Genomic DNA, 18,817 nt, shown 5'->3' on the forward strand with positions numbered 1-18,817 from the left:
TGTGAAACCCCATACACACCTGGCAGGATCCTGATACACTGTGAAACCCCATACACACCTGGCAGGATCCTGATACACTGTGAAACCCCATACACACCTGGCAGGATCCTGATGCACTGTGAAACCCCACACACACCTGGCAGGATCCTGATACACTGTGAAACCCCATACACACCTGGCAGGATCCTGATACACTGTGAAACCCCATACACACCTGGCAGGATCCTGATACACTGTGAAACCCCATACACACCTGGCAGGATCCTGATACACTGTGAAACCCCATACACACCTGGCAGGATCCTGATACACTGTGAAACCCCATACACACCTGGCAGGATCCTGATACACTGTGAAACCCCGTACACACCTGGCAGGATCCTGACACACTGTGAAACCCCATACACACCTGGCAGGATCCTGATACACTGTGAAACCCCATACACACCTGGCAGGATCCCGATACACTGTGAAACCCCATACACACCAGGCAGGATCCTGATACACTGTGAAACCCCATACACACCTGGCAGGATCCTGATACACTGCGAAACCCCATACACACCTGGCAGGATCCCGATACACTGTGAAACCCCATACACACCTGGCAGGATCCTGATACACTGTGAAACCCCACACACACCTGGCAGGATCCTGATACACTGTGAAACCCCATACACACCTGGCAGGATCCTGATACACTGTGAAACCCCACACACACCTGGCAGGATCCTGATACACTGTGAAACCCCATACACACCTGGCAGGATCCTGATACACTGTGAAACCCCATACACACCTGGCAGGATCCTGATACACTGTGAAACCCCATACACACCTGGCAGGATCCTGATACACTGTGAAACCCCATACACACCTGGCAGGATCCTGATACACTGTGAAACCCCATACACACCTGGCAGGATCCAGATACACTGTGAAACCCCATACACACCTGGCAGGATCCTGATGCACTGTGAAACCCCATACACACCTGGCCAGACCATTATACCGTGTGAAACGAATGCCTTTGTGCCTGATGTGGATGTTATCTCTGCCCCTGGGCAGCTATTCAGCACAAACTGTGCTAAGTGGTGGAGAATTGGGAAAAGGTGAAGCATTACCATTGTACATCACCTCATGAACATCAGATAGTGTTCGCTCTAATCTGAGAAGATGTTCAGAGTTTCACAATCAAACATTAACTGAGGAGGAACATGAGCAATAGGCCATGTTATGGGTGATTTGAAATTGACTGTGCCGATTACCTCTGGCAGTAAAACAGACAAACTAGGCACAGAGAATCTTGTACTGAAAGAACCGTTATTTTATTCAGGGGGATTTTGAATCCCAATTTAATTATTATCACAAACATATTTATAATTTTCAAAACTACATTATCGGCAACTCGTATCCAAATGAAACGATGGAGTTTAACAATAGTAACTGTTGAAATGAAGTCTGTCTTCCCTAACGTAATACTGAGTGAAGTGGGCGGTAGTTCTACTTCTGATTCTGATCGGTTATCTGATGAGACTGTTATCTAAAAATAATATAAATGTAAAATTACTGAAAGCTGATCGCATTTTCTGAAACACAACAGGAGGATGTTTAGGGGAACACAAGGCTACTTTGGTCCAAACCAGTCTGTCCCTGTTCGAGATGAACTCACCTTCCTCTCTTCAGTTTATCCACAGAAATACAACCAATTGTCTCTTGTCCCCAATCACACTGCCCCTTAGTGTCCTCCCTGGTAACTGGTCTCCCACTCTACTACCCTTCAGTGAAAAATATTACCCTGATTTCCCTTCTTACTCCTGGCGAGTTAGTCAGTTTTCCCTTAATTAATTGTGTTCTTTATGAATCTCATTCCGGCATTAAGTTTGTGACTTCGATTAGAAATTCTGATCAATTCCTGACACACAGTCATCGTATTTCCCTTTGCACTTTCACCATTTCAATAATAATATTCCTGTGATTAGAAGGGCACACAATACCTGCCCAGGGTCTGATAGACAAACGGTGGAACTTCTGTCCATTCACAGTCTGTCCCTCTCCCAGTGTACACACTAACCCAGATAACCTGCCCACGGTCTGATACAGTAACAGTGCAAGTTCTGCCCATTCACAGTCTGTCCCTCTCCCAGTGTACACACTAACCCAGATAACCTGCCCACGGTCTGATACAGTAACAGTGCAAGTTCTGTCCATTCACAGTCTGTCCCTCTCCCAGTGTACACACTAACCTAGATAACCTGCCCACGGTCTGATACAGTAACAGTGCAAGTTCTGTCCATTCACAGTCTGTCCCTCTCCCAGTGTACACACTAACCCAGATAACCTGCCCACGGTCTGATACAGTAACAGTGCAAGTTCTGTCCATTCACAGTCTGTCCCTCTCCCAGTGTACACACTAACCCAGATAACCTGCCCACGGTCTGATACAGTAACAGTGCAAGTTCTGTCCATTCACAGTCTGTCCCTCTCCCAGTGTACACACTAACCCAGATAACCTGCCCACGGTCTGATACAGTAACAGTGCAAGTTCTGTCCATTCACAGTCTGTCCCTCTCCCAGTGTACACACTAACCCAGATAACCTGCCCACGGTCTGATACAGTAACAGTGCAAGTTCTGCCCATTCACAGTCTGTCCCTCTCCCAGTGTACACACTAACCCAGATAACCTGCCCACGGTCTGATACAGTAACAGTGCAAGTTCTGTCCATTCACAGTCTGTCCCTCTCCCAGTGTACACACTAACCTAGATAACCTGCCCACGGTCTGATACAGTAACAGTGCAAGTTCTGTCCATTCACAGTCTGTCCCTCTCCCAGTGTACGCACTAACCCAGATAACCTGCCCACGGTCTGATACAGTAACAGTGCAAGTTCTGTCCATTCACAGTCTGTCCCTCTCCCAGTGTACACACTAACCCAGATAACCTGCCCACGGTCTGATACAGTAACAGTGCAAGTTCTGTCCATTCACAGTCTGTCCCTCTCCCAGTGTGTACACTAACCCAGATAACCTGCCCACGGTCTGATGCAGTAACAGTGCAAGTTCTGTCCATTCACAGTCTGTCCCTCTCCCAGTGTACACACTAACCCAGATAACCTGCCCACGGTCTGATACAGTAACAGTGCAAGTTCTGTCCATTCACAGTCTGTCCCTCTCCCAGTGTACACACTAACACAGATAACCAGCCCACGGTCTGATACACTAACGGCGGGTCTTCTGCACATTGTCCCTCTCGGTGAGCAATCAATCCCATTTTCCATTGCTGCAGAAGGGAATCACCACTGACGGTTTCAGAGTTTGATCCACTAGAACTTCTACTGTCATATAAACAGGGTCATGTGTGGATTTGTAATGTGATTTCTAAAGCACAGTGCAGGCCGGAGAGTATTAACCATCATAGGGAAAATATCACCTTCATTGAAACCTCCATGTTCAGTGAATATTAGAATCAAGTGAGGATTTGAAACTTTTCTCGGCCATTGTTCGCTTTCAAGCGAGGTTTCCATTAACTGAGATTTAATTTCTACACGCACCTCTATTGAAGCTGTGAATTAAACCGTGCAATATTTTACTGAACATTAAATGTTATTGAGAAGTTGTTTTTTGTCAATACAACTAACATTGAAATCACTTTCTGTCTGTTCTAATTGAAGATGTTCAGCAGAAACACAAGGAAACACTCCGGGTACAAACTGAAACACTGAGACTGAACACGATCCTAATAAAGGAGAAGGTTAAGATTTTCCAGCTGGTTGATCGATACGCTGAGCTAACGATCATTTCTACTGTTCGAGATCGGACACTTGTAGAACATGAACTGCTGGCAAGAGGCCGAGACCATGAAGAGTGGAGAAAACAACATCTCTGGGGAGAGCTGGAAAAAATCCGAACTGATCAATTGTTCCACAGCAGTTTTTCCCAGAGAGAATCCAAATCTGGGAGTTCAGGAGCAGTGAGCGCAGTCCCTGGGATTGGAAAAACAACAATGGTACAAAAGATTGTTCATGACTGGGCCACTGGGAAAATATACCCAAACTTTCAATTTGTTTTCAGCTTTAAATTCTGGGATTTGAACGCTATTAACTGTAAAATAAACCTGTGGAATCTGATACTCATTTTCTATCCTTACTTGAGGAATATTCTGGGAGAGCTCTGGAGGAACCCAGAGGTATTGCTGTTTATATTCGATGGTTTGGATGAATTCAAGGACAGGATCGATTTTTCTGACAATCGGAGAAATACTGAACCTCAGCACAGGTGCACAGATCCTGAAGACTGGTGTGAAGTGTCTGACATTGTGTACAGTTTAATACAGCACAAGCTGCTCCCAGGATGTTCAGTGCTAGTGACCAGCCGCCCCACTGCATTACATTTATTGGAAAAGGCTGAGATCAGTATCTGGGCTGAAATCCTGGGATTTGTTGGTGAAGAACGGAAGGAATATTTCAACAAGTTTTTTTGAAGATCAGGCGGTGGCAGCAGCTGTTTTCAAACACGTGGAGGAGAACGAGATCCTGTACACCATGTGCTACAACCCTTCCTACTGCTGGATCCTCGGTCTGTCACTGGGCCCCTTCTTTACACAAAGAGACAGGAATCGGCGAGTTCCCAAGACCATCACCCAACTATATTCCTACTATATTTACAACATTCTGAAAAACCATGGCCGAGAGATTGCAAGCCCCCGTGACGTGTTACTGAAGCTCGGTGAGATGGCCCTCACAGGAGTCTCCGAGAAGAAGATTGTGTTTGGAAATGGAGATTTGATCCAGTACAATCTACAACCTTCCCAGTTCCTGTCTGGGTTCATGATGGAACTTTTGGAGAGAGATGAATCTGCCCAGAGCGTGGTGTACACATTCCCGCACCTCACCATCCAAGAGTTTGTAGCCGCACTCGCACAATTCCTGACTCCAGATCCTGGGGACATCCTGAAACTCCTCAGAGAAGCCCACAGCAAGGAAGATGGGCGATTTGAGATATTTCTCCGTTTTGTTGCTGGTCTCTCCTCCCCACAGGCAGCTTGGCCCCTGGAGGAGTTTCTGGGTCGATTTCTTCATCACACCACCTGCCGAGTGATTGACTGGGTGAAGGAGAAGGTTGAAGGACAGATTGGAAACACAGGGAGTGGAACTGGTCAAAGGAACCTCCTGAACACATTCCACTACCTGTTTGAGTCTCAGAATAAAGCACTGGCTCGGACCACAGTGGGATCTGTGGAAACACTTAGATTTAGTGGATTGACATTGACCCCGATTTGACTGTGCGGTCCTGTCTCACGTCATTGGACTCTGTGATATAATAAAATACCTCGATCTAAGAGGCCACTCCATTCAGCGTGAAGGACTCCAGCGGCTGGGACCCGTACTGCACAAATGCCGGGAGTTGAGGTAACTGTTTATTTGTCTCTAACTGTTGGGTGAATTGTAGAACAGTCACGGATTGTGTTGTTGCTCCGTAATGTAGGGAAACAAACAGTTCAGTTAAACCAGAGAGAAGCAGATTCAACACAAATATGACCAATAATAAGAGGATCGGTCAGTAATTCCCTAAGGACTGGAGAATCTAAAATGGATCCTTGTGACCAAGTAGGGATTTTACAGTCTTTATCGGATCAGCAGATACAGGTCACTGAGAGTCTGATAATTTAATTACAATAAATCATTTAATAAGGCTGGACAGGTAAACATATAAAATATAATCCGGCATTAAAGATAAAATTAATTTAAAATATTTTCCACATCCACCATTTCAACTAGAAAGAGGAGAGAAACCAGAGTTTAAATCACTAACAGTTCGATATTTACTCCAATACCGTGCAGGGTGTGTCCTGTCGAGGGGTTAGTTTCCTGGATTGGGAATATTGGGGAATCGGGAATTCTTTCAGCTGTAAATGTTTACAATTATTCACAGTCCTGAACATTGAGTAAAGATTGATATTCAGGATCTTAAACCTGCCAGTGAAAAGGTTCCAATCTAACCAGAGTACAGATACACACCAGCCAGTGGTGGGGCCTCGCACACAGAGGGCGGCTCCTGGGTAAACCGGGGGCAGTGAACCCGAGAATACCCCATAATCCACCCCGTGTGTGAGGCCCCGCTCGGGGAGGGAACTTCCGAAAATTCCCCAAAAACTGCCGGGCCAGTTACACCTGAAATAAATGTAGAGCCAGTTTAATAATGGGAATAAAGTAAAAGGCTCCCCTCCCCTATAAACTAGGAGCACAGGGACATTTAAAACTTGTAACGGGACAGAATAAACTCTATTGCTGCTATTGACAAACATTCACTATAAGCCCTCTGACTCCCACAGCTACCTGGAATACACTTCCTCCCACCTCGCTTCCTGTAAGGACGCTGGCCCATTCTCCCAGTTTTTCCTGATGATGCCACGTTCCATCCAGTGCTTCCGACATGTCTTCCTTTCCCCTCTACCGTGGTTGACGCGGCCCTTGACTGTGTCTGTTCTGTTTCCCGCACTTCTGCTCTCACCCCTGCCCCCTCCCTCCCAGAACCAAGATAGGTTCCCCTTGTCTTCACCTTTCACCCCACCAGCCTCCACATTTAATCTCTCCTGTCTTCCACCCTATCACAGACCTTCCCTTTTGTTCTGCCCTCCGCTCCCCCCACCTCTCCCGGCCCCGACACTTGCTTAAAAATCTGTTACATCTGTAACTTGTTCCAGTTCTGACGAGGGGTCCTTGTCCTGAAACATTAACTCTGTTTCTCTCTCTGTAGATGCTGCCTGACCTGCCGGGTATTTCCAGCATTTCCTGTTTTTATTTCAGAATTAATTCTCCTTGTTATATAAAATCCTGGGGGGCGGATTTTACAGCAGCAGTTAGCGTTTCACAATATAACTCACCCAGAGTTATTATACAGGTTAATATAATGCACAGAGTAGAAAGCACAGGGAATCACCGCTTTATCATTTAATTCTGAAAAAATCGACCGATTCCCATAAAATCCGGGATTTAAGGAGCAGCAGAAATGGGACAAGTTTCTCCAAACATGACGAGGCTGGTCACTGAGCTCCAGGAGGGTAATTCTGATCATCAGGGAATGAGACCGGACTGAGGGACATTTAAAGGCTCCACACAGACAGCACTTTATTTAATAAATACATTAACGGACAGTCCCTGAATATATGGGCAGTTGGACAGAGTGAGATGCATTCCCTGTGAGGGGGGAATTTCGCAGGGATCAGCGGGCGCCATCAGTGGCGGGTCGGGTGGGAAAATGGATTTTTCCCCAGTGGGTCGGGACCCCGCTGTCAACCCGCCACCACGCGCCTTTCCCAAATGTCGAGTCTGTCAGAGCAGAGCAGACCCGACACGTAGCGGCGGGGGAGGCAATTCAGGTCATTATAACCTTGTTAACAGAGGATTACAGTAACAACTATTTTCAGCTCGCCTTCAGAGTTTACATAGAAACATAGAAGATAGGAGCAGGAGTAGGCCAATTCAATGCGATCATGGCTGATCATCCAAATTCAGTACCCGGTCCCTGCTTTCTCCCCATACCCCTTGATCCGTTTAGCCTTAAGAAATATATCCAACTCCTCCTTGAATATATTTAATGAATTGGCCTCTGCTGGCTTCTGTGGTAGAGAATTCCACAGGTTCACCACTCTCTGGGTGAAGAAATTCCTCCTCATTTCTGTCCTAAAAGGTCTACCCCTTATCCTTAGACTGTGACCCCTGGTTCTGGACTCCCCCGCCATCGGGAACATCCTTCCTGCATCTAGTCTGTCTAGTCCTGTTAGAATTTTATAAGTTTCAATGAGATCCCCTCTCATTCTTCTAATCTCCAGCGAGTACAAGCCCAATCGACCCAATCTCTCTTCATACGTCATTCCTGCCATCCCAGGTATCAGCCTGGTGAATTTTCGCTGAACTCCTTCCATGGCAAGAATATCCTTCCTCAGATGAGGTGACCAAAACTGCACACAATACTCAAGATGTGGTCTCACCAAGGCCCTGTACAACTGCAGCAAGACATCCTTGTTCCTGTACTCAAACCCTCTCACTACGAAGGCCAACATACCATTTGCCGCCTTAACCGCCTGCTGTACCTGCATGCTTACCTTCAGCGACTGGTGCACAAGGACACCCAGGTCTCATTGCACCTCCCCTTCTCCCAATCTATTGCCATTCAGATAATAATCTGCCTTCCTGTTTTTGACACCAAAGTGGATAACCTCACATTTATCCACGTTGTATTGCATCTGCCATGCTTCTGCCCAATCACCCAACCTGTCCAAATCATCCTGTAGTTTCTCGGCATCCTCCCCACAACACACACGCCCACCCAGCTTTGTGTCATCTGCAAATTTGGAGATATTACATCTAGTTCCCTTGTCTAGATCATTAATATATATTGTGAATAGCTGGGGTCCAAGGACCGATCCCTGCGGTACCCCACTAGTCACTGCCTGCCTCTCAGAAAAAGACCCGTTTATTCCAACTCTCTGCTTTCTATCTGCCAACCAGTTCTCTATCCAAGTCAATACCTTGCCCCCAATCCCATGTGCCTTAACTTTACACACTAATCTCTTATGTGGGACCTTATCGAAAGTCTTCTGAAAGTCCAAATACACCACATCCACTGGTTCTCCCTTATCTATTTTACTAGTTACATCCTCAAAACATTCCAGTAGATTATTCAAGCACAATTTACCTTTTGTAAATCCATGTTGACTTTGTCTGATCCTGTCACTGTTTTCCAAGTGCTCTGCTATTACATCTTTTATAATGGACTCTAGCATTTTCCTCACTACCGATGTCAGGCTTACCGGTCTGTAATTCCCTGTTTTCTCTCTACCACCTTTTTTGAACAGTGGGGTAACATTAGCTACCCTCCAATCCATGGGTACTGTTCCAGATTCCATCAAATGTTGGCAGATGATCAGCAATGCATCTACTATTTCTAGGGCCACTTCCTTAAGTACCCTAGGATGTAGATTATCAGGCCCTGGGGATTTATCGGCCTTCAATCTCATCAATTTCCCTAACACCATTTCCCTACAAATACTGATTTCTTTCAGTTCCTCCCTTTCATCAGACCCTATGTTCCTGTGGTCCACGCTGCTCGGGGATCACGTCAGGTAACCAGGGCGGGAGTTGAAAGGCCATGGAATCATTTCATTACTTGACAGCTGGAAATGTGCTATAAAAGCTCCCATCTCACAGCTGTTCACTTTCCAAGCTCAGAAGCTGTTGCTTACTGCATTTGGAAGACAGATTGAGCTTTATGCAGGTTGCAAGTGTTTGGAGCAAACTCTCTATCCAGTGTCACCTCATTGGAACAACCTCTCACCATTAACAGATAGCTTCTGACATCTCAAGTTCACCTGCCATCTATTACATCAGCATGGGTCTGGTTTATACTGTCTCACCTTGGGCCTCAGAGTCTCACCACGATCAGCCCCAACACCCGCAGCACCAGTCACACCAGCAACACCAACAACAACACCACCAACCTTCTCCGCAACTCCTGATGCTGCACAGCACAGTGGGCATCAACACCCGACCACATTGCTGACCGGGTCACCAGAGATGGCCTCACCGTGGCCAGAATTTCTTCACTTGGTGCTGCATGCCCTGGATGACACATGATGCGCCAGGTTAACACCAGCCCACACCAACAACATAAAGCATCCCTACAATGCCCAAACCATTCCTGTCACACTCATCAGCATTGCGAGGAATTCCGTTATGTCTCACCATTCACTGCAACTCACTAAGCCACTTCCAAACATGTACACAAATCTGTCGAAGAACGGAAAGTGTTGAAAATAAAGATTTCAATGTTTGACACCACATTAACAGAAACTTCACATGAACATTAGCTAAAACACACAATTGCCTATCCTTGTGTGTTGTTAGTTGGTATGATTGGACTAGGATGAGGGTAAGTGTGAGGGGTGGCTCGTGAGATGTGGATGTGAGAATATAGATAGAGAGGAATGGGTGGAGGTGCAAGGTAAGTTGGTGAGAGTAAGGATGTTCAGGAGTAGGGTGGGGAAGGCAGAGTGATGGGGATGTGATGAGAGGCACAGCCTGATGAGGTTAAGTGAGGCTTTGCAGTAACGTTTTGTGATCTACTGAGACCATTGAAAGGTTTGTGTCACTGCAGGCTGGTCCTCCCGACGACATCCCTGCTTGAGCCCCACTGTGCAATGTGCACCCAGGCTGTGTTGGTCTCTTCCGCCCCTTGGAAGTGAAGAGAACCTCCCTGCGGGCTGTGGCTCGCTCCATAATCATATAGAGGGAGTTCTGGGAGAGCCTGGGTGCAGCCGAGCTCCTCTGTGCTGATGTCAGTGTTTGTAGAACCTCAATACTGTAGAACACTGAGAGCACAATGGGCAAAGTCAATGTGTGTCATCAAATGAGGTCATCAAACCCGCCTCCCCCAATTCCCCAGAGTGAGGCCGCGACCCCCGACACACCCAACCCCACCCGACCCTCCACCGGCCCCGGCCTCAACCGACCCTCCACCGACCCCGACCCCGCCCGACCCTCCGCTGACCCCGGCCCCGCCGCCGACCCCGGCCCCCGCCCGACCCTCCACCGGCCCCAGCCCCGCCAACGGGGAAAACCGGGTGATTAATTTCCTGAAGTACTTTCAGTGATTGCTGTAATACCCCAGAGAGAAAAGTATATCAGATCCGGGCTTTGATTCAGTTTGTTTCTCTCTCTCTGTTTGTTTTTAGGCTGAATGGCATTCAATTGGGAGATTCAGGAATGAAACTAGTGTCTGCGGCTCTGAGGAACCCGGACTGTAAAATACAGAAACTGCAGTAAGTACCAGACTCTGAGAGATTGTGTTTATAATAACTGTATGTCTGACACTGTACATTATTATCAGTATCAGTAATAGTGTTATTAATAAACTCTGGGGATTTACTTTGATTCCTGTTATTTCTCTCTCTGATCCCCAGCCTGGGTGGTGTCGGTCTCACAGATTCTTGTGCCGAGGATCTCGCCTCCGCTCTCAGTCCAAACCGCTCACTGACGGTTCTGAACCTGGGTTATAATAAACTGGGAGATTCAGGAGTGAAACGACTGTCTGTGGCTCTGAGGAACCCGGACTGTAAAATACAGACACTGGGGTAAGTACCAGACTGTGTGAGATTGTGTTTATAATAACTGGATGTCTGACACTGTACATTATTATTAGTATCAGTAATAGTGTTATTAATAAACTCTGGGGATTGACTCTGATTCCTGTTATTTCTCTCTCTGATCCCCAGGCTGGATGGTAACAGTCTCACAGATTCTTGTGCCGAGGATCTCGCCTCTGCTCTCAGTACAAACCGCTCACTGACGGATCTGGACCTGAGTGATAATAAACTGGGAGATTCAGGAGTGAAACTACTGTCTGCGGCTCTGAGGAACCCGGACTGTAAAATACAGAAACTGCAGTAAGTACCAGACTGTGAGAGATTGTGTTTATAATAACTGGATGTCTGACACTGGACATTATTATTAGTATCAGTAATAGTGTTATTAATAAACTCTGGGGATTGACTCTAATTCCTGTTATTTCTCTCTCTGATCCCCAGTCTAAGGAGCGTCGGCCTCACAGATCCTTGTGCCGAGGATCTCGCCTCCGCTCTCAGTACAATCCGCTCACTGACGGATCTGGACCTGGGATCAAACTCCTTCACAGACCGATCTGTCCCCGCTCTCCGCCACCTCATACTGACCTGCAGGAGTCTGGAGTGGATCGGGTGAGTGTTTGTGTTAATGTTTAATGTAATAAATAAAATATCAATGGGATTCAGTTACTGTTTTGGGTAATATTTGTCTGTAATTATTATTGAAATATTACCCCCAGTCTCGCGGTTATTTACACTGATGTTCAATCTGTTTATTTCCTGTTTAATCTTTAATCTGTTTCAGGCTGAGGGGGAATCAGTTCAGTTCATCCGGAGAAAAACAGCTGGAGTTACTGCAGGGAACAAGACCCAGACTGATTGTGTCTGTGACCATTCCTATTGATGAGGTCACTGCGCCCATTGTGTGACCATTCCAAGTGATTATGTCACTGCTCCCATTGTGTGAACATTCCAAGTGATGACCTCGCCGCTCCCATTGTGTGAACATTCCAAGTGATGACCTCACTGCTCCCATTGTGTGACCATTCCAAGTGATGACCTCACTGCTCCCATTGTGTGAACATTCCAAGTGATGACCTCACTGCTCCCATTGTGTGACCATTCCAAGTGATGACCTCACTGCTCCCATTGTGTGACCAGTCCAAGTGATGACCTCACTGCTCCCATTGTGTGACCATTCCAAGTGATGACCTCACGGCTCCCATTGTGTGACCATTCCAAGTGATGACCTCACTGCTCCCATTGTGTGACCAGTCCAAGTGATGACGTCACTGCTCCCATTGTGTGACCAGTCCAAGTGATGACCTCACTGCTCCCATTGTGTGACCAGTCCAAGTGATGACGTCACTGCTCCCATTGTGTGACCAGTCCAAGTGATGACCTCACTGCTCCCATTGTGTGACCAGTCCAAGTGATGACCTCACTGCTCCCATTGTGTGACCATTCCAAGTGATGACCTCACTGCTCCCATTGTGTGACCAGTCCAAGTGATGACCTCACTGCTCCCATTGTGTGACCAGTCCAAGTGATGACCTCACTGCTCCCATTGTGTGACCATTCCAAGTGATGACCTCACTGCTCCCATTGTGTGACCATTCCAAGTGATGACCTCACTGCTCCCATTGTGTGACCATTCCAAGTGATGACCTCACTGCTCCCATTGTGTGACCATTCCAAGTGATGACCTCACTGCTCTCATTGTGTGACCATTCCAAGTGATGACCTCACTGCTCCCATTGTGTGACCATTCCAAGTGATGACCTCACTGCTCCCATTGTGTGACCAGTCCAAGTGATGACCTCACTGCTCCCATTGTGTGAACAGTCCAAGTGATGACCTCACCGCTCCCATTGTGTGAACAGTCCAAGTGATGACCTCACTGCTCCCATTGTGTGACCAGTCCAAGTGATGACCTCACTTTTCTCCCATTGTGTGAACATTTCCGCCCGTTGTTTTGATTTTAATTTAATTGAAGGGTTTCCAGCTCGAGCTGACCCTAACCCTACCCAGACTGATACCTGGCAGGCAGTTTGCGGTCAGCAGCTCGGTGGACTTTTGGTAGCGGCGGATCTCCCGCAGGGTCACGGTGCCGGGCCGGTAGCGGTGGGGCTTCTTCACCCCGCCCGGGAGTAATGTGGACAGGTCAAATACCAATTCTGACACATGAAAGATGTTCGGGACTTCTCTGAGAAGTAAGTCTCCAAATGCCACACATTTATCCAAAAGTGCAGCTAGCTTGACAATAAAAGTGAATTTACATGTTTCTGAAAACAAGAGTCACTTACTAATTTAACACAAAAATGGTCAAATGTAACTTTACAAAGCGTAGTTTTGTCTCAATCTGTAATGGGTTTGGCAGCTGCACAGCAACCATGCCCAAGCACATTGCCAACCCAGAGAAATTCCGCGAAGCTAGCCATAATTATAAGATAGTCACAAATAAGTCCAAATAAAGAATTCAGGAGAAATCTCATTACTCCGAGAGTTATGAGAATGTGGAACTCGCTACCACAAGGAGTGAGTGAGGCGAGTAGCATAGATGCATTTAAGAGGAATTTCAGTAAGTACATGAAGGAGAAAGGAATCGAAGGATATGTTGAAAGGGTGAGATGAAGTAAAGTGGGAGGAGGCTCATGTGGAGCATAACCACTAGCATGGACCTGTTGTGCCAAAGGGCCTGTTTCTGTGCTGTAAAAGTCTATGTAATATGTAAACCTCTACACTCGAGGTAACAAAACAGACCCTTCTAGCCCAGCCTAGACCCAATATTAACCCACCACATCACTACTCTCCTGCTCAAATAGAAGAACATAGGACATTTTGATAACAACAAAAGGCCATGGACCTGAATTTGCTTTGGTTGTGCCCAATGGTGACCTCCAGCTCTGACCCCACCGATGTTTGCAGGGTTAGTTGGAGGGCACCTTTTTTAACATGTGGAAACTTTGGTCTCATATCTAGCATCTCCAAGCTGCCCATGCAACTCCCTGGACCACGACACTAGTCTGATCAGCTAAGGGGTCAATCTGGCTGCCTTCCAGAAAAAAATCTTTGTCGTCCTTTAGAAGTCCTGGTGGATTACCTGTCATAGATTCCACCAGTGGGCTCCCAGTGGAGGCCGGTACATCTCACCTCACTGGGTGTACTGGTCACCAACGGCAACTCTGGATCCTGTTCCAGGCTCAGGAGCGGAAATTCTTGACTTAGGGAAACCCTCAGCCTGTCATTTGCCTTCTAGGGGGCGGGCAAAAGTTCTGCCTCATGAGCTACTGAGGAAACTTCCAGACACAGTGGAAGCCTGGCATAACAAGGTCTCTGCCATTTATCTGGGGGTCCTGCCAGTCTCCCACCAAGGAATCTCGTATGTGCTAGTGATTTATCTGACTTTCCAGTCTTTGCAGAATGCTAGGAAATACAGAAGAGTCGCAAGCCAATAGCGAAAGGCAGCTCTAACTGAACCATCAGTGGCTGACTGGGAACGGCTTCCATGGTATCTCAAAGATGCTGGGTTTGGGCCTTTGTCAGAATAATAGGATCAACAAGAGGAAACTGATTGAATCACTGGCAGCAAAATAACTTCTTGGACTTGGAGAACCAAGCTGGTCGATAAAGTGCTTGTTCAAAGTAGTCCTGTGACCTAATTAAAGCAAGGCATAACAGTCACTGACCTCAAAGGGAACTACAATATATATTTCCATTGACTAAAGAATTTCAAAATTCCTATTTTGTACCAAATTTGTATTTTATCCCTCATTACGAAATCCAAAAGTAGCTACTGCTTCCAGATCTATACAGGTTGGTGAGTCTATTTGAACAGGAGGCTGTCTGATGCTTTATCATACATGCCAACCATTGGAAATTTAATCTAACAGTCTGCGTTTTAACCCAAGTGTCACCTTGTCAACATTTCATGAGGAAAAATACACTTTTTTCCCCAGCTTGGATTGGAAGCTGTCAGCATCAACCAGTCCGACTGGCTGGACTGAAGCCAGCAATCAGACGTTACTTTATCCCACAGTTGGTTTGCGCAGAAACGTGAGGCAGAAATCTTTTCAGATGAGCTGATGGTTCCTGAGAGCTGCAATTACAGGTGTGCTCATAGTTAATCCCTGTAAACATCTACATGGAAAAAGTCAGCTGCTAAAATGTAGCCTCTTATTAAAAAAAATATTTAAAAAATTCTCCTAGAACTTTCTGGAGCGTGCCCAAAAGTTGTCTTTTGTGCAGGTAAATTTTCGTCAAGATTAGACGCAGAAGCTTTTTTTGAGATACGGTGTTTATTCTTGGTGTTTATTCTTGCTGTGAATATATTAACTGGCTTTATCTGAGCATTCCTGTCACAGCACTTTCAGAATTGCCAGAGTTTGGAAATAAAACAGGAATTGGGGTTGGAATTATGAGGGTTCAAGGAACTTTAATTGAAAACTTACACTGAGATCTCCATATTTAGTGTTTTTACTGTTAGGATGTGGACAGTGAGCTGTTTTGCCAGTTGTGTTCTGTGACTCGGAATGAAGATTTTAGTTTGTTAACGCGCAGGGATTGGGGAGTGAACCTGCGCTGCCATATCAAAGTGGTCAACATCTACAGGGATATGTGAAGAGTAATATTGATAATCAATAAGAGTATAGCACATTTCAGGAGGTGGTCACCCCAAAGATAAGGAGTACGCAGGCAGACAGGGAATGGGTAACCACCAGACAGAAGAGGAGGACCAGGCAGGTAGTGCAGGTGCCCCCGGAGTGCATCTCGCTCTCCAACCACTATGCGGTTCTGAGTACTGGTGAGGGCGAAGGTGTGGTAAACCACTGTTGTTAGTATTGTTGTTCACTGTTAGTACTGTTGTTCACTCTTGCATATTGTTGTACTTGTCTGTGCATGCCTCAGCTGACTCCGCCCCTGGCTCCACCCTCATGGCTGGGTATAAAGGTCGCTGCTCAGAAGCCTCCGGCCCTTTTGGATACCAGGCAACCACAAGAGGCATGCTCTGTTCTTTGGTAATAAAAGCCTGTTTATTACTTTCTCAATCTCCAGTCTTTTGTAGCAATTGATAGTGCATCAATTTTATTACCAAAGTTAAATGTTGGCTGCGGATGCTGATCAACCGATGGCGCAAAACGCTGAGCAGCAGGCGCTGCTGCGAGCCCTCAGACCAACATGCCTGGACTTAGACCCCCAAGAAGCAGGTTCGTCGACTAAATTCGCACAATGGCTGCGTTGCTTTGAGGCGTATCTGGAAGCCTCGACCGTGACTCTTGATGAAAATAAACTGAAAATCCTGGCCTCGAAGGTGAGCCACCAAGTCTATACTTTAATCCAAGATGCGACGACCTACGCGGCGGCTATCGACCTACTGAAAGGGCAGTATGCACGCCCGGTTAACACGGTCTATGCCAGGCACCTTTTAGGATCTCGCAGACAGCAGCCCGGGGAATCGGTGGAAGCCTTCCTACGGGCACTGCGGGTACTCGGACGCGGCTGCGACTGCAAGGAAGTATCGGCCGCGGCACATGCGGAGGGACTGATACGAGACGCTTTCGTTGCGGGTCTAAGGTCCGACTACTCCCGGCAGAGGCTGCTGGAGAAGGGTGAAATAGACCTGACAAAGGCAGTGTCCCTCGCGCTCTCGCTCGACGCGGCCCACAGAAATATGGACGCTTTCTCCCCTCATCGCCCCGCGCCGTGGACGCCGCAATCTTGGGCCATGGGACCGCCACCTCCGCCTGCTGCAGCGATGTCCAAGGCACAAAAATGCTATTTTTGTGGCCAAGCTAAACACCCTAGAGCACGCTGCCCCGCGAAGAATGCTACCTGCTCCGGCTGCGGGAAGAAAGGTCACTACGTTAGCGCCTGCAAAGGGAAGACCGCTAACGCCAGCAGCGCTGCGTGCGAACCGTGGGCGCAGCCATCTTGTCCGCCATCTTGGGCTCCCCCAGCCGCGTGGGGATCGGGACCGTGGGCGCCGCCATTTTGTCCGCCATCTTGGACGCCTCCGACTTCAACCACGGGGGACCCGGACTCAACCACCGCCTCATCTGACGACCACATCGACTCGCTCGACCATACGCTGGCCTCCGTGACGCTGGACCAATCTCTCCCTCATCAACTGTCCAGGTCCATGATGGATATTACGGTAAACGGCCGCGCCACTACCTGCCTTTTTGACAGCGGGAGCACGGAGAGCTTTATCCACCCCGACACGGTGCGCAGTTACTCTCTCCCGGTCCTGCCGACGCGCCATCGGATCTCTTTGGCTTCCAAAGCCCAGTCAGCGGACGTCGGTGGCTACTGTGTAGTGACCCTTTCAGTAAGGGGCACAGAATACAAAAATTTTAAACTTCTGGTCCTGCCCCATCTCTGCGCTGCCGTTCTACTGGGGTTGGATTTTCAGTGCCACCTTAAGAGTGTCACATTAGCGTATGACGGACCCCTCCCCCCACTCACAGTCTGGAAGGCAGTCCTTTTAAACTTAAAATCTAAGGGCCTTCCGACCTCCCGCTGGCAGGAGGTCCTCCCTGCGGCGCTCCATTCCATTCGGTCGCTGCTCTGTACACCCACCAATGCCACTCCTCACGAGAGAATGTTCTCCTTCCCCAGGAAGTCCACGTCGGGGATTTCGCTACCAACATGGCTGACTTCTCCAGGTCCCGTCCTACTGCGGAAGCACGTGAGGACCCATAAGGCGGACCCCCTGGTCGAGAGGGTGAGCCTCCTCCACGCCAACCCGCAGTATGCTTACGTGGTGTACCCGGACGGGCGGGAGGACACAGTCTCCATTCGAGACCTCGCACCTGCAGGTGCTCCTGAAACACCCTCTTCGCCACCCACCGCTACTCCTGCCTACCCCCAGGACACAGTCCCCGCACGAGACCTCGCACCTTCGGGTGCCTCTGAGAGACCACCATCGCTACCTCCCATTACCCATGCTCTGACCCCTGTAGACGGCATGCAGCAGCCCCAGGGTCCGCCACCTGCTACACCTCCTCTGAACGAGACACCGGGTTCACCGTTGGATGCTGCACCATCACCGCCGCTGCTGCGACGCTCAGGACGGCTTATAAGGCCTCCTGATAGACTTCAGTACACAAATTTTTAGTGCACTTCACCCCGCCGGACTCAATTCTAAACAAGGGGTGAATGTGGTAAACCACTGTTGTTAGTATTGTTGTTCACTGTTAGTACTGTTGTTCACTCTTGCATATTGTTGTACTTGTCTGTGCATGCCTCAGCTGACTCCGCCCCTGGCTCCACCCTCATGGCTGGGTATAAAGGTCGCTGCTCAGAAGCCTCCGGCCCTTTTGGATACCAGGCAACCACAAGAGGCATGTTTATTACTTTCTCAATCTCCAGTCTTTTGTAGCAATTGATAGTGCATCAGAAGGTTCCTCGGGAGTATAGCAAGAGCCAAGTCCATGGCACCATGGGTGGCTCAGCTGTACAGTGGAGGGAGGAAGAAGAGTGGGAGAGCAATAGTGGTAGGGGATTGGATAGTTCGGGGAGCAGACAAGCATTTCTGCGGCTGCAGACGTGACTCCAGGATGGTATGTTCCCTCCCTGGTGCCAGGGTCAAGGATGTCACTGAGTGGCTGCAGGACATTCTGAGAGGAGGGCGAACAGCCAGAGGTCGTGGTCCATATTGGCACCAACGACATAGGTAGAAAGAGGGATGAGGCCCT

At 48.0% G+C, this 18,817-nt stretch overlaps 1 protein-coding gene across 1 annotated transcript; it reads left to right on the forward strand.

Annotated features, from left to right (window-relative positions):
* The first annotated feature begins 5,331 nt into the window (after positions 1-5,331).
* Positions 5,332-16,974, forward strand: LOC147105437 (NACHT, LRR and PYD domains-containing protein 3-like). Its single transcript, XM_086009812.1, has 6 exons — positions 5,332-5,409; positions 10,734-10,820; positions 10,962-11,132; positions 11,274-11,444; positions 11,586-11,753; positions 11,926-16,974. The coding sequence occupies exons 2-6, from the start codon at positions 10,765-10,767 to the stop codon at positions 12,047-12,049; spliced, it is 690 nt and encodes a 229-aa protein (XP_085865938.1). The 5' UTR covers positions 5,332-5,409; positions 10,734-10,764; the 3' UTR covers positions 12,050-16,974.
* Positions 16,975-18,817: the final 1,843 nt, after the last annotated feature.

This window comes from Somniosus microcephalus, chromosome 17 (genome assembly GCF_052327205.1).
Source record: "Somniosus microcephalus isolate GS21.2 chromosome 17, FLI_Smic_1.0, whole genome shotgun sequence".
In the NCBI taxonomy this organism is placed as follows: domain Eukaryota; kingdom Metazoa; phylum Chordata; class Chondrichthyes; order Squaliformes; family Somniosidae; genus Somniosus; species Somniosus microcephalus.